The sequence below is a fragment of the Apis mellifera genome, linkage group LG12 (assembly GCF_003254395.2).
Source record: "Apis mellifera strain DH4 linkage group LG12, Amel_HAv3.1, whole genome shotgun sequence".
NCBI lineage: Eukaryota > Metazoa > Arthropoda > Insecta > Hymenoptera > Apidae > Apis > Apis mellifera.
Window position 1 is genome coordinate 9,241,696 of NC_037649.1, and position 24,364 is coordinate 9,266,059.

Consider the following 24,364-nt stretch of genomic DNA (forward strand, 5'->3'; position numbering starts at 1 on the left):
TTTTTCATTTAAAATAATATATATGTATATATACATTGAAATGTATTATCCTACAGTAACAACTTAATTCTAATATATACCAGCTCCTTATTTCATTGTTTTGAAAGTGCACATTGCAATTACAACTTGGCATTATATGGTGTATCTGTAGATACTTTTACGGAAAAAATCGTGCGATTTATATATATACAAAAATATATTACATTACATTACAGTAATAATTTAATATGCACAAAAACGATTCATATTTCATAAAACTAAACTAAAGATTATATTATTCTATCATACTAAAATGTTATGTATACATATAATTCACATATATTATCTTTAAAAATGAGCAAAAAATATCATGGCTAATATCGATTTTAACAATGTAATAAAATTTTAAATTCATTTATTAGAAATGACTTAAAAAAACAAAGGGAAAAAGATAGAAAATAAAAAAAACAGATGATAACTACAAAAATGTAAGCGTAATTGATGAGCAATTAATGGAAAGACAAATGTTTTTTTGAAACTAATATGCGCTAAGAAAACTGCTAAGCTCCAAGCTAAAAGAGCATTTTGCTTCCATACATAATTCTCAATATTTCTAACATGTATAACCGTCTCATATTTTATCTAGGCGCATAAGTCTTTTAAAATATCTAATATCTACATAATTTGTACGTAAATGTAATTTATAAAATTCTAAAGCTGAAAACTCGTTAAATATTTTAACATACTCAAACGTATATTTATTATAATCGTGAACGATTTTTAAAATAAATTTTTTTTTAAACAAAAATTCTTATGAAAATATAATGAGGAAGCGTTATTAAACGCTGTATGTGTGTGTGTGTGTGTACATGTATGTGTGTGTATACGCTCGTTGCTGTGCCATTGGCGTTCTGTGCAATATCTAACATGTTCGAACGAAATATCGGTAACGATAAACCATTATTTATATTTTAATGTACAATTGCTTGATTACATGTTACATCTTATTAACATATTTCTTACAAATGCTTTTTTAAACATATACATACTCAAAATATCAATTTCGCGAATAAGAGTTCGTCGTTTCCTACACTGAACTGATTGAATTAATCACTATAGTTTTTTTATTATTTCTTTGTTAGGAAATTCATGTTATTTAATGTTTAATTTAAATAGTGTAAAGAAACAACGATTTTATTGGTATTTTTGCTTAGTAACTTGCATAAAGAAATTATGGACATTATTATTTTGGACGATTATCTATGTGTATATGATTTCATTTTTCATCTTCTATATTTTCAATCCGAACTTCAAACTTTCAAAATCGTAATAATTATTTTTCTCGTTTATGTTCTTTCTGTTCTTCTGACGATTCTTCGCGAACTGCAGAAACCATTCTTAACATAAGAATAGCTAATAATTTATCTAAAGGATCCATGAAACCTCGTTGAATCCATTTAGGTATCGTTGTACGAGCATGAGCAAATCCTAGCTTTTGCAAAATATAATCTATTCCATAGGGCTCAATGCTTTTACCAGCCCATGAAAGTAACCTTTCGTATAAAGAATAAATGTTATAATAAAATAACAACACATAATAATAAAATAATTATAATAAATTTCGTTATTACCTTACAGTTGGTTCTACATGCCATGTTTTACATCTATATGATCGCCAATCTTTTATGAACATTTCTGCTGGATCAAATTGCTTACGTTTCTTCTCATCTTCTGAAATAATCGTTGTTGTAGCGGAAGTATTGGCAGTGCTTCCGCTTTTTTTCTCTTGAGGATCTGGACTATGTGCTCGTGCGCCCATATTCTAAAAATGATATAAAAAATTATAAAATGCTTTTTCACACGCAACATTCAATTTAAAAATATATAAAATATAATTACCACTTTTTCTTTTTCTTTCACATATGAAGTAATCAAATCATGGAGAAAGAAAAAGGCTTCTGCATCTACCGTAACAAAGATATGATCCTCGAATTCCGTGATGAAACTACATTCAACTAGTGGTTTTTCACCTGTTAAGAAAATGATTTTTAGACAATAAATTTTACATAATATAAAATTTTAGCATTGCATTTCAAAATACTTTATTAATGCATTTGCAATGATATATAACTACTTTTTTAAAATAATTTTTCAATAATTACTTAACTATTATTATAATAAAAAGCAATATAATTGCATTTTTAATATTATACGAAAATCAAAAAACTTGTTACTATCAAAGTATTAAAATGATTTTTGCAATGAATTCTATTCTAATTGTATATTTAATTTCTATATTTTTGTAGAATTATGTAAAATAATATAATAATATGCGTGAACAATAATACTTTAAAATTAAAATATTGATATAATTATAATTATTCTGCATTGGGTAATATTATATTTTATTATATTTTATTTATTATACTTATAAAAACTATTATTGTTATTTATTATTATAGGAAATAAATATATATTTTAAATAAATAAATATTCTATTTATATATTGCATTAATTATTTTATTTTATGCAAAACATGCATTTTAAATATATAAATTTAATTATACAGAGTTATGGCAATTTCAAAAACTAAAATCTAATTTTTAGCAATTATTTAGCATTTATTGATCATTCCATGCAAAATAATTTTTTATATAATTTTTTATATAATATTAAATAATTATAAAGCATTCAATAATCTGAAATATTCTACAAATCAAATAATTTTATTAATTCCAAATTGAATTTTACCATTTTACCATTGAATTTTACCATTTTAAATAAATCAATTCTTACATTATACTTACTATATAAAATATGTTTAGGAGCTCCTAAAAATATATAAAGAAAATAATTGCGTATATAATTAAAAGAAAAATCATTTTTATTTAAAAAAAAAACTATTACTTTTATAAATATATATGAAAAATAAATAAGATATAAAATATTTTACATATAATTATAATATAATCTAAATATATTTAAAGACATATATTTTTGTTATAATTTTTTAAATTTCTTAAATATATATGTCTATTTAAATTATGGTAATAAAAATTACGTACCGATAACAACTGGAGTTTTAGCAGTTTGAAGATGTTCAGTTTTTAAATGTAATTGTAATGATGGCAGAGCAAATATAACTTCTCTCGCATGAGAATGTTCTTGTAATTTTCCTGAAGTAGTTGATGTACTTCTTCCACGAGTTACATTACCACTATCAGACGTACTATCTGTTCGTTCTCTTTCAACACACGGGAATCGATCTACGGCTATATATTAACATAATAATTAATATAAGAAATTTAACTTCATATTTATTATCATAAATATATATAAAATATATTATGCATACCATCAATTTCACTATTAGCAAATGCATAATGAAACCATTCTTGTAATGATTTAAATTGAGGTGGGAAAAGTACACTACGACTCAATCTACAAACTGTAGCCATAGAATGATGTCTTGCATGTTGCTCTTGTTGTTGACCTAAACTGATGGTTAATGTTTGCACGACGTGAACATCCCGTGTATTTGGAGCTAAAAATATTATCATTAAATAATTTTGAAAAAGATATAGATTTCAATTATTTTTAAAAATATTTCTTACATTCAACACTTGGAATTTCTTGAGCTTCAGTAGTAAAACTAATACATGGTTCTTTTAATGAAAATAATGCCCAATTTTTACTTTTGAAATTAATTCCATGGAAACATGCTAAACTTATATTACAACCATGAAGTTCCATTGTTCCTCCGAGTACAGTACCCGTTGATGGTAAAGAAAAACTTAAACTACCTAACTGAAGCCCAGCTACTTGAGCTAATACTCCTTGCCAATGCCTATGATGTCGAGCATCCGACATTGTAGTTTGATTTGTATGCCATGGAGCTGCAAAAATAAATTAAATAATTATTTTTAAAAATATATATATTTCATTACTGTATATTTGTAAAATTTATAATTTAATTACTTATAATTTTATTATTAATTTATTATTAATAATAAAATTATAAGTAATTAAATTTTAAAAAATTAAAAAAAATTTTAAATTTATTATTAATTTTATTATTAAAACATATTTTACCTTCATTAGTAATTTTCTTTTTTTGTGTTCTTTTTCTGAAACTACTATTATTTACTCTTTGATGCTTGGGTTGTAAAGAACTAAATACTCGTTTACTACTTTTAAATTGTTGACTAAAAAATTCATCTAATTTATAATACATTTTTAATAGATCTGCTGTTGTTGATTTACTAATCATAATCTGCAATTGATCCCATCCTAAGTCTCCATGCATAAAAATTACTGCAGGTCTAAAATATTTATACAAATAATTAAAAATTAGTTATGATCAGTTATGATTTAAAATACCGTAATAATAAGCGTAAAACAACCTTCTTGTTGGCATGAAAGCATCTCCACTATTGTTACGATTAATTTTCCATTCGTCTCTTAATGTAACATCTAATGAAGATACTCTAGACATTAATACACTCGTTCCCATATAATCCAATCGTAATTCTAATGCAAATAATTTTAAACCAACAGTATGATCAGGTTCTATACCAGGTTCTTCTCTAATATGTACTATAAAAATATACACATATATTTAATTTATTAATTAATAACATAAAAATATTTTAAATTAAATATTAATATAAATTTTGATATTACAGAACTTACTATATGTATCAATTTCACTCAATTCAATGACACCACCAACAATGCCACCTTTTGCATCTAAACTAGAACCTCCTAATCCAATACCTATATACAAATTTTTATGTCCAGTGCTTCCTATGGAAAGTCTTCCATCAGACCTAAAATCCTTTGTCATCCATGTAACATTACCCATTACATTGCCCATGTTCATATGAACATTTAAACGAGTAAAATTTATGGCAAACAATACTAATGTTTCCCATGCAGATTCTCTTAATTTAAGTTCTGAAGACATTTGTTTATCAGAAGTGAAACTCCATCCTCTACCGATATCTAATGTTAAAATTATATTATTTATGCTTATTAAAATATAAAATATTAAAAGTCATTTGAAATCATAATTAAAAAAAGTAAAAATTTCAATCAATTTAAAATACCTTTCAATCGTGCATGTTTCGGTATGTCACTTTCTAAACTCAATCTTAATTTATCTCTATTTAATGTTGGACTTCTTTCAGGAGCACTTTTAGATAATCCATCAGCAGCATGCCGATCATAATGTTTTAATAGAGAACTACCCATAACAGCTTCTTCTTGATTCAAAGAAGGACTGCCATCACCTTCAGAATATGCAGTACCTGAACTTAAATCTCCTAAAAATAATCGACGTACTATACTGCGTCTATACCATGCTTTTGGAAAAGCCAAAATTTCACTTAATCTTCGCATATCGTATTTAAACGAAGCCGATCCAATATCAACAATTGCTAAAAATTTGAATAAAAATATTTTATTAATTTTATTAATATATTAATTATTATTTGAGTAATTAAAAAATAATACATACTAGAAAATCGTATAACTGCACGACTAGTATCTGATATTTTCTTTAGCTGTTCACTTTGAAAATTTAATTTACGACTTCTAGACATGTGAAATTTTACAAATGCGACATTAATACTTAAAGAATCTTTTCTTTCACTATCCGATAAAGGTGACCATTGAGCTTCTTTTAAACCAGTTTTCTTTCCACCACCATAAGGATGAAAAATATAAACGGAAAAATCAGCAAGACATCCAGTGACAGATAATCCACCAATCGCTGAACCTGCTTCTTTTCCAGTAGATTGTGTACTTGGAGATTTGTACTCTCGAAACTCTATAAGTTCTTCTTCTGCTCGTTTGGACGAAAATATTATATCAAGGGACGGCAATTGCAGAATACATTCCACGCGAGAAACCGGTAAACAAGAAAATCTAAAATAATGAAGAAGTTTAATAATTAATTATAATATTATAAAATTAATATACTGATATAATATAAGTTAATGAGATTAATTATAATGTACCTAAATGTAGAAGGTTGCATATGAAAATATACTATCACATCAACAGGAAAACTCGCATAAACATAATTGCTGCTACTTGCTGCAGTAGCAGCCCAAGATGTACTTTCTGCATTATCCAATGGAAATACTACATTTGTTTGCGTATTACTATGAAAATTGGTTTTACTTGGTATTGGTTCTAATGTTTGTTCCAAAAATTCAAGAATATGTGGACTTATTATTGTTTCTTCTGGTATACTTTGAAGTGTCATCCAAGCAAACAAACTAGCCTTTTTAGTACTAGATTTTTTAAATGCAGTCACTGATGAAGGATTAAGCAAGCTATTATCAGATGATACACGAGGAGAGACAGATTCTTCTGGAAGTGTTTTAGATTCATAATGTACCTATAACAAAACATAATTTAAAATATCAGTATATATATACTGATATAATATTAAAATATGTACTATATCTGTAAAAATTTTTACCTTTACATCTAAACCAGGAATATGAAAAATTGTTAAATCTACTAAAGGAACATTTGTATGTTGTAAATATCGTAGTCGAGATGTACTTGCAGTGGATGATTTTTCTTTACTACTTAAGTGTTTTCTACTACTACTAGGACTGCTTGGTTGAAATTCAAATGTACCTCCTGAACATGATCGTTCTTTCTTCATTCTACTCATACTGTAAATAAGTAATTTTTATATATATAATATTACATTATATATATAAAATATTTATAATATTTAAAGTTAATATATAATTAATTTACATTTTAATTTCATCTTCTTTTCCTGGATCTTTTGTATGGAGTACACATTTACCACTATTAATTAAAACTTTTACATCAAGTTCAAAATCTATATTAGGTTCTTGAGCTTTTTGAGGTGTTATATATGGTGATGAAGTTGATGAAGATTGTTCTTTGCCAAATGAATCAAGTAGTGGTGCACTATGAAAATTAAAATTTAGTAAATATAATTTAATATAATTATCTTATGTTCATATATATTAATGTTTATATATTATATCTTACGCTCATACATACTTTCCTTCCATACTATCATAACTGGAAGTATAACTAATATCTCTGCTTTTTTTTCTTAATTCAACTCGTTCTCCATCTATTTCAATAGTTTCTGGCCATTCTAACTCTCCTTCTGGTAAGCTTAACTCAGAACCAGCACTTGGAAGTGATGATTGCCTATAATATCATTTAAATATGATAAAAAAAATATTATATAAAGAATTATATAATGTAAACATACCTGCCCATTGTATGTGTATCACTAAAAGTAACTCGCGGACCACCAAGTCCTCTCACACGAAGAGAAGCAGATCTTTTAAAATTAATACAGATTATTAAATAATGTTTTTTGAAAAAGAATAAATTTTTGAAAAAAAAAAATTTTATGAAAATATATAATACCGGCTTGGACCACTTCTAGGACTACTTTCATAACTAGCAGAATTTGCTGAATTGACTTCTATATTCATATCTTCAGGACTTTCTAATTGATTTTCAAGTGTTGGTGATGGTACAATAAATGAGCGTGAACGATACGTAGTTGGTTTTCCACCTAGTCCTAATTTTCCTTTTATTCCTGAAGCTTTAACTGACTGTCTTCTTAATTTTTGAATCATATCTCTGTAATTTGTATAAAGAAAAATATTTAATAACATTTTTTTTATCATAATAATGTAAAATTTATTTCATAGATTATTATATAAATTATTTCATAGATTTATACCTTCTAAAATCTTTAAAAACCATAGCTTCTAATTCATGTAAACGCTTCATTTCTTGCTCTATAGTTCCATGAGAAGCACCCAATGATCTTAAATCATTTATAATTTTTGCCTGTTCATTCATTTCTTTTTCAATTAGTTTTGATCTTTTTTTCGCATCGAGCGTAGGATCAAAAACAAACGCTGGTAGACTATCTGTCCAATTCTTAGATTTCTTCATTAATATACTCTCCTACAAACATTTAAAATTCAATTAATGAATAATATACTATTATTAAACAATAATATATTATTAAACAATTTAAGTAAAAAATTTTACGAATGTAAAAAAATAAAAAAGTTTATTTTGTCAAAATATTCTTAATAACTTATATCTAATTTCTAATACATTACCCAAGTAAGGACCAAAAAAGGATAAAATAAATATAATTAAACCATACTTTTTTCTTAACCTGGCTAGTACTATTATCTGGTTGATCTGCATCATCACTATCATAATCAGCAGGTACATGAATATCATCTTCTTCAGAACCAGTCAGCATTGTTAATGTATGTCCAAGTGCTGATAATTGTTGTCCTACATTAACATCTAAATGAATATCAACACCTTCCATTTGCCATTGTACATTTAAAATCCACTTGGCATTATCTGAAAATTGAAAAATTATTATCCATTCATTACAAAAAATTATTAAAGTAAAGTTGAAGAATATTTTTATTACCAGACTTATCCTGTTTTTGTGCAATTGTCCTGCTACATACTTCATAAGTGCCTTCAGAAACCATACATAAATTCATTATACTACTATCAGTTACATCTGGTTTCCAATCATCTAAAGAAGTTTCAAAATCATCAGCAAATCTTAAGCATAAACCCATAAATCTGTAAAATATTAAAATATTATCAATCAATTTATAATTCATTAAAAATTGAATAACTAAAAAGATTATACCTTGCTTTACTAACTAAGCTACCACTGCTGCAAGCTGATATGCTTGTATTTTCTAATGTTACTACTACAGCACCTCTTGATTCACCATCATATAATCCTCTATTCATACTCCAAGTAGGTGGCAGAGGATTCAATGGTAAACAAATACCCATATCATCCACAGTCAATTGCAAAAATAATGTTCCCAAATGAGGAGCACTTAATTGACTTGTTATTTGACCAAATGGCACTTTTTCAAATACTTGTTGTGTGGCAGTTAAAACCTCTTTATTTAAATTAGCTCTTTTCTCATTCCAATATTCATATGCATTTTTATAATTTAACCAAACAAGTATAGCTTTATCAATAGCCATTGGTTGAACATATATTAATGGACGTTTTAATGTAATTAATACTACTTCTTTATCTTCACCTTCTGCCATCTCTTCTTGGAAAGCGTTTCGTAATCCTACTCTAGTATTAAAAAAGGCAAATTGTTGAAATTCTGGTTCTGCTTCTTCAAATAAAAGATTCTTTAATAATTGTCCAAGACTTAAATTAATGTCAACTTGTGCTTTTCCAAACAGCTTCATATATGGATTTGGTTGAGTGGCACCAGAAACATTTTGTACTCTATTAGATAATTGCAATTCAACTGCTCCAGTTTCTAATCGAACTGCCGAATTCGTCGGAGTTGTTGCTGTCAATTGTATTCTCTGTATATATGATATAAAAAATATTATAAAATGTTATAAAGTTTGAATTATTGATAATATTAATATAATAATATTAAACATGCCTTAATGCGAATAATCAATGTGAATAATATTCTTTTTACAGTTGTATTATTTGGTTCTTCATCTTCTAACCATAAAGGAACTGGTTTTTCTCCACCATAAACTTTTTGCACAACTTCATTTACTTCTTTCATGAATACTTTTTGTACGAATACCAAATGATTAAGAAGATCTGTAGTCAATGAATGTTCAAAAATACCGATATCCGCCGTTGCACTGAGATAACTACCTTGTCTTAATACAACACCATCTTTAAATTATAAAAAGCTTAATTCAATATATTCATATTATAAAATGTAATAATTTTATAATTAAAGTATAAAAAGTAATTAAGAAATTAAAGTATAATTTATATAAAAAATTATTTGGTTACTAACCAGCTAATTTACTATCATTTATATTACTGTTACCATCTTGAATATATTCCGCAGATACATGTACTTTAGGAAGTTCAATACTAGCTTCAGAGGGTAAATTTGCTTCTGTCACTTGAAGTTTTGTTGTGAAACTCAAAGTATGATGAGGTAGATCTATTGTAAATTTTGCTTTACTACCAGTTATACCAGAACTAGTTACTCGATCCATTTTGTATTGTGCTTGTAAAGATGGTAACAGAGCTGCTGTTATACTCAAACTTTGAAGTATTATATGAAACTGCATTACAATTGGTTCCAATAAACTAGATACTACTTGTGGTTTTTCTAAATCATCTGATGGCGCAGGTGCATAATGATGTGGACTACTAGGTACTCCTGTATCTATTTCATCTTGTTGTTGACCTCTGGACATTCTTGAAGATGTTCTTGTCACCCTAAGTTCCTGAAAAAATATTATTATTTGATATTATAACTTGAATATATCTAACTTAGAATATATCTATAATTATATATATATATATCTATAAAGAAATAATTTAAATATATTTATCATAAATAATTATTAAAGAAAAAAAAATTATATATTTACTTGCAAAGTTGATGACAATTGTTTACTACCTCTGGTCATCATACCATGTAAAGCTACCGGATGTTGAGGAATATCTATATTGACAGCTCCGACAGTTAATAATCCACTATTTTTATCTTTTTGTCGTCTGCTAATACTCGAATATAAAGCCTGTGATTTGCCTACAGTTACTTTAACAACTGTTTGTTGATTAGGTGCAACACCTTCTAATAAAACAATCATTGTTCTACCAATTTGACCAGTTAAACTGCATTCTAAACTTGCAGGTCTTGATTTTTTACGACATGTAAAACTTGCATGAAGACTCGTTATTTCTGCTTCAAGCTTCAATCCACTAAGAGTAGCTAACAATCTAGTCCTATGTATTCGAGCAACACCAAAAATAACTAATCTTGTTCTTTCTCCCGTAACAATATCTGCAATGTATTTTTATATATAATGAATTATATAAAATAAATGATAAAATTTAATTTTAAGGAATATATGCTAAAAAATAAATTATAAAATTAATATTGACTTAGTTCTCGTGGAAGTGGTACAGGTGTTGAACTATTTTCAGCATTCAATCCTTTTTCGATATCTGCATCTTTTGTTTCATTTAATAATTCATATTTTCGACCACTTTTATAATGTTCTGAAGCATCCGCTGGTATCGAAAAACGATGTGTAATTGTTTTAGTTTCTGGTCGAGTGGCATATAAATCTAATAAATAATAAATTGTTTTCCAACATCGTGGCGTTAAATGCGTTGTATCTTTACATTTATCAGGAAGTACACAAAATTTGTCTAAGCCAGATCCACTTGGACTTGCTCCAAAATTAGGAGTTATTACACCTTCATTCAAATTAATATATCCTTTTACACTTTTTCCTGTACTACGTAACTTTTGAGCAAAACTTTGAGGTCGAGATCGAATACTCGCACCAGGTGATATAACTTTTGAAAGATTAGGTTCAAAACTATTACGAAGTAATGGAACATCTATTTTTTTCCCTTCTAACAAAAGTTGTTCTTGTAAATCAGATGCTATTGAAAAAGTAAAAATATATTAAATTCATGTTTAAATATTTAAATAATAAAATCAAAAAATAAAATATTTACTTGAAGATGATCCATTTTTTACTACTGTATCATTAACAATTAAAGTATTGTTTCGTTTACATTCTGGTTGTTGTTCTTTTAGCTCCATTTGTGTTTCTTTGACATTTTGATACATATTACTAATTTGATGCAATAATCTGAGAAGAGGCATGTTTACTTGTTGACTAATATATCGTATATTTAAACTAAAATTCACAACTGTACTTGTATGTTTCTTCAATTGGCCCCGAGATATGTACAAAACGGTTTGCTTTTGAATCATATCATCTACAGTCATATCAGCCATTTTCTTAACATCAATATCAATACCGATTTTTTCACATAAAAATGCTGGTGTTTCTGGTGGTATATCCAAATAAAATTTTGTATTATTTCCTTTTTTTGTTTGATATTTATTACCTAATATAATAATTTAAAATTTTGTTAAATTTCCATTTCAATAAATTTTAAAAAAAATATATTTTTAATATACCTTTTCTTTTATCAGTTACTTTTCCAAATTCACTGACAACTATATCAATACGCATAGTTTCCATATTCCCTACTAAGGATAAATTTGATCCTAATGAATCTAAGGAGGATACATTATTTACATTTCCTGAACCAATGGCAGATAACATTTGTTGTGGCATAACAGATAAAGAGGATAAAAGTGGTTCAAAAATTAAATGTGCATCTAAAAGTCTGAGTGAATCTTTCATAGGATAAAGAAGAGTACCACTATGAACATCAGAATCCTCTGTATCATCTGTTGTCATTGTATTAATTTTAGAATCCTGAAAATACACATTTATATATATATATATACATTTTATATAATAAGTATAAATATAAGTATATAAATAATTAACTTAATATAAGTTTATATTCAAGTATAATAAAACAGCATCTGTCAAAAGTAACATGTTTAATTTTACAAATTTTACAAATACCTTTAAAGATTTTTGTTCTGCACGAAAGACCTAAGATAATAGGAATAATAAAAATAGATATTTTATTGCAAATATTTGTTTCTTGAATTTCTATACAGAATAAATATTTACCCAATTTCCTTTTAAATTGCCTTTATCATTTTCTTTTATAAATTCTTGTTGTTTAGCCATCCAACTATATAGATCTTCACCAGTATTTAAAGGTTTATTAGAATGATAACTTGTAGGAGATGTGACTTGATCCAAACTTCCAGTACTATGTTGACTACCATGTCCTCCAGAATAGATACTTGGATTAGAACCAAGATGATGAGAATGGGAAATGTGAATTTGCGGTGTTTTTTCTTCCCGCAATGTGCCGTAACCTAATGTAAAATTCTATTTGTATATATATTTTTATTTTATTAAAAGATATAACATTAAATTAAAAAATAAAGCTTAAAATAGTGTGTTAAAGGAGTACATGCAAAAATGTATTTACAAAATAAACAAAAATAAACATAAAACAGATACCTGATGAAATAAGAAGCAATATGTATGAGAAAAAAAACTAATGCTTGAAGACATATGTAGTGCTAAGATTAAAAAGCAAAGCAATGCAATCTACAAAGAAAATTTATAATATTATGTATTCATTGCAATTAGAACAGTCCATCTACTAAAATTCAATTTTTAATTATTTTAATTCTTTTTCCTTTTTTTTTTAAATTTTCATCTATTTTTTTTCTTATTATTAAATTTTATGAATGAATTTTAACGTATAGACTGTTAGTATATAGCCTATAGAGAATTCAATTATTTTACACTTACTTATGTTATTTGGTTCCCGAGTTTGATTGAATAACCCACCACTTGCAAGCAATGGAAAAACAATACTTGCTCGTGTACTAGCAGGCATTTGCGTGGGTTGTAATGATTTTCCTTTCTTTACATGAACTACTGGTGGAGAGGGGGAAGTTAATGAATCCGGGCCTGGAACCGGTGTTGCTATGGGGGTTGTGTCTTTTCCCCGAGGAGAACTTACAGGAACCGTCAAACCATCACCACAAATACCTGGTCATTCCATCAAGCCATGATTTTTGTTCAGAAAGATCATGATTATACTATTAATGAATGTTTGCAAAAGCATGTAATTTTAATAATACTACAATATTTATAAAATAGACTTGTTAATTTTTATAAATAATATCCTAAAAACTATATTCAAAGTACAGAATAAAAAATTTATACACAAAATTAACTTTTAAGAATTTTTGTAATTTTTTATATATTAGATAATATAATATAATATTAGATAAATAAATAATATAATTAAAAAATAAATATGAAACAAAAATAACAAACAAAAAAGAAAAATTTTGTATATAATTTGTATGTAAAAAATTTATTTAATGTTAATATGTATAATTATTAAATTATAAAATATTATTAAACTTACTTATCTTTAATATTATTACTTAAAAATATTATTTAGAGACACATAATGTGTCTATATAAAAATGCAAAATGAAATATTAAGCAATTATAAAAATTACAATTTAAAGCAGATACTAAAAGCTACAGGGATATATTAAATTAAATAAGTTTTAAAAAATATCAAATAATCTAAATAAAGGAAGAAAGAATTATATCAATATAAAAATACTGTATCTTCATAAATTGTGTAATTAAAATTTTAATTTAATCTAATTTATAATACCTGTACTTTTATCTTGTCCACTCTTGACATGTGTATGTTTGTGCATATGATCTGTGTGAATTAACATAGCACATTCATCTGTGACTTCCTGATCATCAACTTCTCCTGTGCTACCCTCACCATCAGTCAGCAAATTTTCCTGTACATGAATAAGTCAAATCCAAACTATTTATTTAATATCTTTAATAATGAAAGAAAAGTAATAATTTATTTAATGTAATCAATAATCAATAATTCACAAAATAAATATCAAAAGTTTGAATGAAAATTTTTAATTTTTAATAAATCATAATAAAATAGTTAATAATTAAAAAGTGTGAGAATAGTTTTCAGAAGACTTTGGTTTCAGAAGTTTTCAATTTCACAGGAAGTCTTCAAGTTTTTAACATTAATTTTATATATTTTTAGTTAAATATTGCAAAAGCCCTGAATAAACCTCCACCACTACAATTTATATACCACATATTACTAATTTTCACAAATAAAATAAGATAAATAATATTTTATTATAAAATATTATTTTATTCAAGCATAATAAATTAATTAAAACACTAATGCCAATATGTGTGAGTTCTGTTAATGAACACATATATGCAATAGAATACTAGCATATTATATTATATTAAAATAGAGTTAATAATTATTTGACAAAGCTTATTAAGATGAAAATCAATTTTTATATGAAAAAAGTTTGCAAAGATACTGTGTTAGAACTACCTCTGTGAATATATTTTTTAAATTCTTACTGAATTTTACATTGTAACCATCCTCCTGTACATCGTTGCTTATTTGCTGAAAAAAAAATTGTCTACCAAATTACATTCCCCCTAAAATATATTATGAACTTCTGAATTAAATAATTTTTTTTTATAAATGATGCTATCAATACATGATATATTATAATATTTTTAAATCATTGTACAAAAAAAAAAAAAAAAAAGAAAAATAAATAAATTTCTAAATGGAAAATATATTTATTAGAAAAAACAAATATAATGTTAATAAATATTTAGAGAAAAATATTAATAGTAATATATATATAAAAAAGTTATATAAAATTCCATTCCCAATATTTTTAATTTAATTTTTAACAAAAAATTTAAATATGCAAAAAAATAAATAATATTCATACCTCATCTGGATCTGAAACTGCAAATGTAACATTTAATGGTTTGACATGTTTGGTCTTATAATTATGTTCTAATAATAGTGGGGTATACAGAACATTCTTCCATTGTCTGCTCAATACAATTACTCCCTAGTAATATAATTATATAAATATATATAAGTAAATGCATTTCTAAATGTATAATTTGAAAAATTAAAATATAATTATAATATAATTTACTTGTCGAAGTGTTGATAATAAAGGTAAATCTGATTCTTTTAAATTAGCTTCAATGCTTTTTAATTCGTTTAGTAAAACATAATTTTGTAAAATTGTACATAATTGACAAGATGGATCTTCTTGTAATGTTTTTGCTAATGGTGTTAATCTTCCATAACGACTCTATAAAAAAAAAAATTATCTTTTAATATAATAAATTTGATTATAAATATAAATATATATATATAGATACCTTAGCAGGCATGTGCGTCGCTTGAACATCTAATGCTTCTGCCATAAGACAAGCAACAATAGCAGTTGATCTTCGATACATAGTTCTAAACATATGTACAATACGAATTGCAAATTTATTGCTAGGATTCATCCAAGCATTTATAGCAGGTGATGCTGTACTTAATAAATTCCAATCTAATCGAGTATAATCAATTTTTCTTGTTATTGGAGTACGAGGTGGTGCTGCAAAGTTAAACCATACTGTTTTTAATTCTATGATACAAGAAACTGTATTTCCGTTTCCTGCTTTTGAGACAAGACTTGCACATGTCGCACTAGTATTTATTTGCGCTCCATTATGCAAATTCGTTGAAGTTGTTTCTGGTTCAACTGTAGCTGTAGTAGAAGCTATAATATGATACATAATATATAAATAAATGATATATATTAATTATTTAATAAATTATATATTTACCAGCTGCAGTATCTAGTTCCTCTTGACTTTTTACACTATCAGTATAAAATATTTCGGCATCGACTTTTTTACTATCATTTCCGTTTTCTCCTTTCTCGAATTGAGATCTTTTTACTATTTTCAATTTGATACCTTCTAAACCACATTCAAACATTATAAAACCCAATCTGTCTTCTCCACTACCAAGAGTAAATTCTTCTGTCGCTTGTGGCGACCCAGATTGTTTCTATAATATATATATTTCTAATAAACTTTAAATAAAGCATAATATTAGAAATAGCATAAATTAGAAAAGACAAAAACATACATTTTTTTCTTTATCATCCGTAAATTGATGTAAATAATAATCAACACATTTTAGCGGAGAAGTTATTCTAGTACACGTAAATAACACTCTTGAATAGTGAGCAGGAATTGCTGTTATAACAGCATCTTTTAGTATTGAAGATTCATTTCTAAGTCTACGTAATTGTGAATGGGCTTTGCCTATTATATAAATTATTTGAATTAATTTTATGTAATAATTTATAATTATTATATATAATTTATAATTATAATTAATATATAAATAATTTACCTATATTTAATGTAACTACAATTTCTTCTTGCTGTTTTTCAGATGTTTCTATATATACTGTTTCTCCACTTCCTATATCTGCAACCACAGCAGCTGTTTGATGCCCAGGTAAAAATGCTTTACTGATTTTATTAACTTTTTTTTGATTTGGTAATACAGCTGGTTTGTGAAATGTTTGAACTACTTCTCGAGCTTGTTTTCCAACATAAAATCTTCCTGTTACATCATCAAAACAGATAGCAAAAAGTGATACACATGTTAAATCACGAATATTTTCAAGAGCAGAAAAGGATATAATTTCTTCAACTACTGAAGCTTGTAATAAAGTTATATTCATCTAAAATTAATATTAATATTTATTAATATATTTTTAATTCTTTTATATGAAATTTAAAAAAAGTATATATTGCACCTTATTAAGTACATTTTTACCTTTGGCAAAATAATACTACCCTGTATTTGCGTCATAATGCTTTCTTCATACATGTTTGTTTGTAATGCAATTTTACCTATTATTAAAAATAAATATTAACGAATATACATTTATGTGAAAAGAATTGAATGTAATAAAACTAACGTTTATCGTCACCTTGCCCATTCTTAATATTTCTTTCAGCAGTGGACCGTTTTGAATTTGTTTGTACTTGACTCCAATAAGATAAACTTTGGTCTTGTTTCAAAATATTAGCATCTTCAACTTTTCCAATGCATTCATGATGAAGATGATTTAAAATTGTTAGTGGATGCAAAATGGATAATGTCGGTATGATAGCATCGATGAAACGTTGTAAAGATTCTAATACCATAGGACTTAACATGATATCTACATCTCCCTTAAACTTTACGATAACTGTTGTACGTGATCCATTTTCATGTTGCGCAGTTAATAGCTCTTCCTTATTATGAGCTGTATGATCTTCTTCTCCTTAACATAAAATATAATCTTTAATCTATGATATAATTTTTTTGTAAAAATGTATTTATCGATATTATGTAAATATCGAAATATTTACGTTTGTTGAATTTTCTACAATAGATAAATCTGATGAAAATAAATGATAATTATAAAATATAGTTTATACATGATATAACAATATAAATATTTAGTATCAATAATAACAATATAAAAATATTATTTATTTATATTATACCTTCCATATGATTAATAGTTGTACTATCCCAAAGATATGGATGTGTAGGAGTTTTATTAGATGAATTTGCTACAGGTGAACCATCTGATCTTGTAATCATTTTTAATGAAGTAAATCCTTCAGTAACAGTTTCAAATTTCGGTACATATTTTCCACCAACATAAACTAATCTATTATCTTCAGTACGCTGAAAAAGTGATGTAGTAAATGCAGCACTTCCTGCTGGTATTGATGATTGACTCCAATTTGAACAACGTATCTAAAATTGATTATATATACATATCCCATAGAATATTTATTATCCTATAATAATATTTTAAATTTAAAATTACATGTAAAAAACTACCTGAGATAAATGGCTAACATAGCTTGACATTAGAAGTGGAGAATCAACAATTGGTTTATTTACTTGCATATGCAAATTTACAAGAGTAACATCTTCTTGTGAAGATACAGCAGATATGAAACTAGTAGAAGAAACAGAATGACTATCAGATGAATCACGTAATCCACCATTTGCACCATTTGAATCAGTATCATTTTGAAAACTTGTATTTCGATTTACTCTAGGACTTCTTTTCGTACTCATTGTCTGTGGTTTTGCTCTTTCTAAAGTATGTGCTTTTTCAAATATCGAAATATTTACGTTTGTTGAACTTTCTACAATAGATAAATCTGACGAAAATTTCTTTTTTATGCTATCATTACGATTTAATACTGAGCCAGATCCAACAATAGATTGACGTAAACTAGATGTTCGACTTCCACTTAATCCATGACTTGTATCTTCATCAGCAGAGTAAAAAGCTTCTGAATGATTTTCTGAAGACATAGATATTGTTCGTTGAACCTGTAAAATTAATTATACATAAAAGAATTACAAATAATTTACTATAAATAAAAAAAGATTTAATTATATTATTTTATTAATCTTACTTCTTGTTTTAATTTTTCTTCAGATTCTGATTTAACATATAATGAATGATGAGAATCAGAAATATTGACACCATCAACATTTTTTATATTTGTTTGCATTGTTTCAGAAAAGTTTATTTCTGTAGATACTACCGGTAATGATTGTGGACTATTTGATTCAAATGGTTCTATATCCGATGCATTAAAATAATCAACTGCTAATTTAGAATCAGATACACTACTTTTTGGAGCAGTTTCTATTTCAGGAACACTTAAGATCGATTTACTGCGTTCTGTATGTAATTTGGAATCTGAATCTAATTTTTGTGGTAACTGTACAACAGGACTTGCATCAACTAATCGAGAATATGGAACATCTTTTATATTGTTTCCACTGCAATAAAAAATTAAAAAATATAATTTTTTGATATAGCAAAGTAAAAATTAATTAATATTCTGTGAAATAATGACTTTAGTTACTATTATGTTATTAAAATAATGATATTAAAAATAAATGTTTAAAAATAAGATTATTTTCTATGTTAAAAAGATAAGCTTAAAAAAAGCAGAAAATTTTATGGAGACAGAATCTACTGAAACACAAAATATATTAAAAAATTACTTTGACAGATATAGCAGCATAAATGATATATAATTTATATTTTTTTTAGATATATATAATTTTTATATAAAAAAAAGAATTTTTATAATTTAATTGTAAATATTAATGATAATCATATTATAAATTCAAAATTTAGTATAATTATGCAATCATGCAATATTTAAAAAAATTAATCAAATTATTAATAAGCTGCTTCAAAGCTATTCCAAAGATTACCGCATCGATGTATAAGAAAATCTTCTGTCTAGTAGTTTCCGTTCCCCACTGCATGCGAATGGACTTGCTGATGCAGCAATTAATTTTGTACTACTAGTTTCTTCAATACAGGTTTCTTTATTATGATCTGTCACAGACCTTGGTCGTTCAACACCTTTTTTTGAAGTTTGTGATCCATCCTGAGTGGCAGTTATTTTTACTCCAGTAATAGGATAGTCTTGTAAAGATACATCTTGTAAATTATAAGGTGATGTATGAAATACCAATTGACCATTATGCAATATAGATTGACCAAATCCTTTTTCTTTACCAGATTCATTAATTCTAAAATAATATTTAAAATAATTCATTGATAAATATGATTTATGTATTATTTGTACCTGTATGCAGCAATATTTATGCCATCTTGAAAATCATAATAACTTGGTTTAAAAAATCTTGGCCCATTTCGGTTATTTCCAAAAAATGCACAACCACCTATACAACCACATTTTGTTGCTTTCACACCACTTTCTCGAGGCCATAAAAACCATAAACGTTTTGTAGTTTCATCATGTAATTTTAGATATTTATTTTGTACTAAATGCAAATTATGTTCAGGAGTTGGAAGTGAAATTGCAGCCTCTAAAATTACTGGTCCTAGAGTTATAGATCCCACTTCTAACCAGATATCAGATCCATCACCTAAAAAAAGAATATATATATATATATATAGAATAAGTTATATTAACTTTATATAAATTAAAATTATATATATATATATTATTTTATTTATTGTACCTGACATGCGACTGCTTGCATTATTATGTGATCTTCCACTACCAGCTGTATTAGTATTACTTGTATTTGCAAAGTGATCAGCTGCTGATACAAATTGTCTTATTAATATTCTTGGTAATACACCAGTTACTCCAGATTTAACATGTTGACCATGAAGATTACAAGTTGATACGCGAATTGGAGATATCCAAGTATGAATACTAGTTCCTATTTCTTGAAAATATAAATCAATTGCATCTATTGCTATTCTAGTCATCCTATATTTTATATCTTCAGAACTAGGACATCTATAATAATATTATAATATTATTCTTTATATAAATGTTTATTTATATAAATGTTAAATTTATAAATGTTTAAAATTATTATATACCTATAATGTTTATCAATATCACTATCAGGACATTGTAAAGGTGGAATACCATGATGACAATGATGTGGTAAATCTGGAGGACGTAAGCTATTTTCATTATTTTTTACCATCAATAAAAATGTTTCCAAAGATATAATAAGATGATGTAATTGAGGAGAACTTAATTTTCCAATTAATTTTCCTAATTGTACTTCAATTAACCATGCATATTCCAAAGTTTCTTGATCTAAACTTCTTCCTTCATTACTGAACATTGCATGTCCTCTGACTTGCAATGCACTTAACATTAAATGTCCTTGATTTAAATGACGTTCTTTAGTTGAACGAATAAAATTATCAGTAATTAATGCGATCGCGGGCGATAAGAGAAGTTGAAGTTCTGTTTCTTTATATTTTTTTTTCATTTCAAATCCAAATCGTTCTAAAAGTATAACAGGACAAGGAGGATCATTCTCTCCACAATTTTTTACTAAATGAGCTTGAATATCATGCATTGTAATGCCAACTGTTACTTCTAATGGCCGATAATCTCTTGGATCAAATGGTTTTGATTTGGCATCCTCATCTTCTACAGATTCAACACTACTATTTTGCACATCTCTATCTTTACTTTTTTCAGTACTTATAGATGTAGGATTTGTTCGACTCTGTTGCATATCAGTAAATGTTTGATAATCACCAAATAGATTTTCTTTTAAATGTATAAAATTTTTTAAAAGGGATCCATATAAAATTAATATAGATGGACCTATTTCGAGATCTAAACTAACTTTATCAGGAGCTATAGATTGTGGATCAAATTTCTGACTACCATTTCTGGTCCATTGAAGACCTGGCGATTTCCCGCATCGAGGAATTCTCATTGGGGATAGAAGAATTTCTTCTTTTTCTGGAGTTGTTATATTTGCTTGTGGTGTAGGTCCTAAAGGTGGACATGGATGATATGTATAATTAATACTTAATGCCACAATTGGTACAGACCAACAATCAACCCAGCCTGTTCCTTTCTGACAAACATTTCTCCATTTTTTATTTTTATTTAATTCTGATAAATATACATGTGATCCATCACGTGTCATAATCTTTGCATTTTTATTCAAAGCTAACAAAATTGTACGACTTGTATTGACTTCAGGTAGATAAAATGAAAGATCAACACTTTCACCTTGAATCCAAAAACGCAAAGGGATTGTAATAGGCAAGTAATCCACAAATGGAAGATCAAATGATAGCTCGAAAAATTCCCCACAAAAAGCAATGTGCGCATTTTCTTGATTCTGTGATGAACAATCAATCCAATTATATTCATTACATAGTGTAATTAATTCAAATTCTTTTAACAATAAATTAAACTTCCACGTATAAGGTACAAAATGTAAAATATCAGGTCTGGCTTTACTCGCCCAATCATTAATCATATCTTGAAAAAATTCTTTGTGCGAATAAACTAAATTAGCTGTAGCTTTACATCCAGTTAAATTTAACATCCATTCTTGATGATCATTCCATTTTATTGGATAATGACATTTAACACCAAATTCTAATGTTTCACTTTCAACTAAACTTCGATATTGTAAACTTGTAGTTGCTTCTAAATGTAACAATTGTCCTGTTATTTTTGTTGTATATCCATCTTGTAAAACTATCCAGGGCATAGTAATTTCCAGATATGATCCAGGACCTACATTAATATGAACTGCATTTGTTTCCCTATTTTTACTAAAGAGTATATCAATAGTAGCTTCATTCAATGTTGATAATCTAATGTCAAATGATTGAACTTGTCTTTTTTCTCCTGTAACAGGAGTTTTTGTAACTTTTAATGGCTGATAATCATTAGGGAAAAAAAATTTAAATAAATGTTCTCTTTGTCTATCAGCCCAAGGACCATAACTAAAATCAGTTCCTTTTCCACATTTAATATCAATACCCCAAATTGGCGGCATAGCTTCAACCATGTCTCCATTTACTAATTGAATCATTTGTGGATGTTCAGGAACAAACCCAGGTTCATCCATATAGTAATATACTTCTATGTTGTTTGAACTTAATACAACAAATCCTTCTCCCATATATCTAGGTGGATCATCTGACATTCCAGTATATTTTGGACTGGGTGCTAAAATAACTTTGAAATTTTCTGCTTTACACTTTGTAAAATGCATGAAATGATCATATCGAGATGCTGCTGGTTTTGTAGAATATACAAAATGTGCTTCTTCTACAGTTATTGATAAAGTTGTTGGTATTAATCGATTACCAAATACCAATCTTCCCTAATATAATAAAATATAATAAAATATCTTAAATAACAATAATAGAAAAATATTGAAAAATGACAAAAGATTTATGTACTAACTGTGCAAACATCCAATTTAATAACAGGTATTAAATCTCTCCATGTTCGAGCAATAACATGAGCTTCTTTTTTTCTAATATTATCAACATGACGTGAAACATCCATTGCATTTATTTGCTGACGCGTTTCATGAGTAGTATTACTAAATGATTCTATATCACGATCATCACTATTAATATTATGATTTTCTTCATCAACAAACATTTGTGATGTAAGACCAAATGTTTTCTCTAATTGTGCATATAACTGACAGCGATTATAAACATGTAATTCAAAACCATTTAACATAACTGAAAGTCTTGTATCTGAATGTGAAAGATCTGAAAAAATATTTATTAAAGTTTTAAACATATATTTAAACATCATAGAAAAAAGAATTTTCTATGCAAAATACCTTCAGATACATCTTTGGGAACATAACTTCTCCACCATCTAAATATAAGCCATCCATCTTGCACTCTGATACTATAATCTGTTGTAATATAAACTATATCTCGAAACATTATTTTTCCACTTAGTGCACTTAAAGTAAAAGATCCTAAAAATAAATAATATATAAAACATTTAATTCAAAAATATATGAATATTGATATTACAATAAATATTTATTTTTTCTTAAATTTATTATATGTTATATATGTTTCCTATAAAACTTACCAACTTTAACATATCCATCTCTAATAACAAATCGATTTAATAATTTTGTTAATATATAACCAATAACTCTGCTATTATAATAAGCTATATAAATAATCCATGAAATAGCAGATACTAATGAGCAAAGTAAATATATAAAACTACTATCCATTTTAAGATCATCAAGAATGACATGATCGGAATAATTCCAAAAAGCTGGTTCAATTCCAGAGAACGATGGAACTGTAACATTATACAGTTCGTTCTCTTCCATGATGATATTGTTTTTTTATTGTATAATCAAGAAATATATAACATTTTGTAATTAATCACTAAAATCAAAAACAAAACAAATATTTATACAAGAAATGATAAAAATATAAATTCTTTTATATAATATATTCAAATTGTTGCTTCTAATTTCAAAAATATAAAAAATTCATAATTTCATGATAATTTATTATTTTTAATTTTAATTTTTTTATCATAAAATTAACCAACTTTTATTTATGTTTATAAATTAGAAATTTATTGA

General features: G+C 26.3%; 1 protein-coding gene and 1 long non-coding RNA gene across 14 annotated transcripts in view; one reads left to right on the forward strand and one right to left on the reverse strand.

Annotated features, from left to right (window-relative positions):
* The window catches only part of LOC113219151, a 55,059-nt gene extending 38,174 nt beyond the window's left edge, over positions 1 to 16,885 (forward strand). For both annotated transcript variants that reach the window (XR_003305856.1, XR_003305857.1), the window contains one exon: positions 16,820 to 16,885. This is a non-coding gene — a long non-coding RNA (uncharacterized LOC113219151). The remainder of the gene's footprint in view (positions 1 to 16,819) is intronic.
* LOC410019 (uncharacterized protein KIAA1109) overlaps positions 1 to 24,364 on the reverse strand; it is a 24,911-nt gene continuing 547 nt past the window's right edge. The window contains exons 2-52 of one of the 12 annotated variants that reach the window (XM_016915381.2): positions 23,851 to 24,161; positions 23,588 to 23,731; positions 23,194 to 23,513; positions 20,835 to 23,110; positions 20,462 to 20,748; positions 20,062 to 20,365; positions 19,820 to 20,005; positions 18,865 to 19,237; positions 18,275 to 18,778; positions 17,929 to 18,187; positions 17,355 to 17,702; positions 17,210 to 17,286; positions 16,778 to 17,114; positions 16,508 to 16,686; positions 16,201 to 16,426; positions 15,745 to 16,133; positions 15,513 to 15,674; positions 15,297 to 15,422; positions 14,882 to 14,956; positions 14,165 to 14,303; positions 13,276 to 13,518; positions 12,577 to 12,830; positions 12,466 to 12,495; positions 12,006 to 12,309; positions 11,534 to 11,932; positions 10,949 to 11,458; positions 10,432 to 10,847; positions 9,843 to 10,284; positions 9,468 to 9,715; positions 8,690 to 9,384; positions 8,459 to 8,619; positions 8,177 to 8,385; positions 7,739 to 7,968; positions 7,417 to 7,635; positions 7,256 to 7,327; positions 7,036 to 7,191; positions 6,760 to 6,939; positions 6,470 to 6,671; positions 6,000 to 6,385; positions 5,498 to 5,907; positions 5,088 to 5,417; positions 4,672 to 4,983; positions 4,383 to 4,575; positions 4,072 to 4,301; positions 3,594 to 3,875; positions 3,335 to 3,523; positions 3,045 to 3,251; positions 2,787 to 2,810; positions 1,879 to 2,009; positions 1,611 to 1,801; positions 1 to 1,532 (exon numbers count right to left, since the gene is read on the reverse strand). In XM_016915381.2, coding sequence (XP_016770870.2) covers positions 1,313 to 1,532; positions 1,611 to 1,801; positions 1,879 to 2,009; positions 2,787 to 2,810; positions 3,045 to 3,251; positions 3,335 to 3,523; positions 3,594 to 3,875; positions 4,072 to 4,301; positions 4,383 to 4,575; positions 4,672 to 4,983; positions 5,088 to 5,417; positions 5,498 to 5,907; positions 6,000 to 6,385; positions 6,470 to 6,671; positions 6,760 to 6,939; positions 7,036 to 7,191; positions 7,256 to 7,327; positions 7,417 to 7,635; positions 7,739 to 7,968; positions 8,177 to 8,385; positions 8,459 to 8,619; positions 8,690 to 9,384; positions 9,468 to 9,715; positions 9,843 to 10,284; positions 10,432 to 10,847; positions 10,949 to 11,458; positions 11,534 to 11,932; positions 12,006 to 12,309; positions 12,466 to 12,495; positions 12,577 to 12,830; positions 13,276 to 13,518; positions 14,165 to 14,303; positions 14,882 to 14,956; positions 15,297 to 15,422; positions 15,513 to 15,674; positions 15,745 to 16,133; positions 16,201 to 16,426; positions 16,508 to 16,686; positions 16,778 to 17,114; positions 17,210 to 17,286; positions 17,355 to 17,702; positions 17,929 to 18,187; positions 18,275 to 18,778; positions 18,865 to 19,237; positions 19,820 to 20,005; positions 20,062 to 20,365; positions 20,462 to 20,748; positions 20,835 to 23,110; positions 23,194 to 23,513; positions 23,588 to 23,731; positions 23,851 to 24,103 — 15,039 coding nt within the window. In that variant the 5' untranslated portion in view covers positions 24,104 to 24,161 and the 3' untranslated portion in view covers positions 1 to 1,312. Of the gene's footprint in view, positions 1,533 to 1,610; positions 1,802 to 1,878; positions 2,010 to 2,786; positions 2,811 to 3,044; positions 3,252 to 3,334; positions 3,524 to 3,593; positions 3,876 to 4,071; positions 4,302 to 4,382; positions 4,576 to 4,671; positions 4,984 to 5,087; positions 5,418 to 5,497; positions 5,908 to 5,999; positions 6,386 to 6,469; positions 6,672 to 6,759; positions 6,940 to 7,035; positions 7,192 to 7,255; positions 7,328 to 7,416; positions 7,636 to 7,738; positions 7,969 to 8,176; positions 8,386 to 8,458; positions 8,620 to 8,689; positions 9,385 to 9,467; positions 9,716 to 9,842; positions 10,285 to 10,431; positions 10,848 to 10,948; positions 11,459 to 11,533; positions 11,933 to 12,005; positions 12,310 to 12,465; positions 12,496 to 12,576; positions 12,831 to 13,275; positions 13,519 to 14,164; positions 14,304 to 14,881; positions 14,957 to 15,296; positions 15,423 to 15,512; positions 15,675 to 15,744; positions 16,134 to 16,200; positions 16,427 to 16,507; positions 16,687 to 16,777; positions 17,115 to 17,209; positions 17,287 to 17,354; positions 17,703 to 17,928; positions 18,188 to 18,274; positions 18,779 to 18,864; positions 19,238 to 19,681; positions 20,006 to 20,061; positions 20,366 to 20,461; positions 20,749 to 20,834; positions 23,111 to 23,193; positions 23,514 to 23,587; positions 23,732 to 23,850; positions 24,162 to 24,364 lie in introns of those variants that run through there. The other 11 variants (XM_016915375.2, XM_016915376.2, XM_016915374.2 and 8 more) reach the window with 11 other exon arrangements.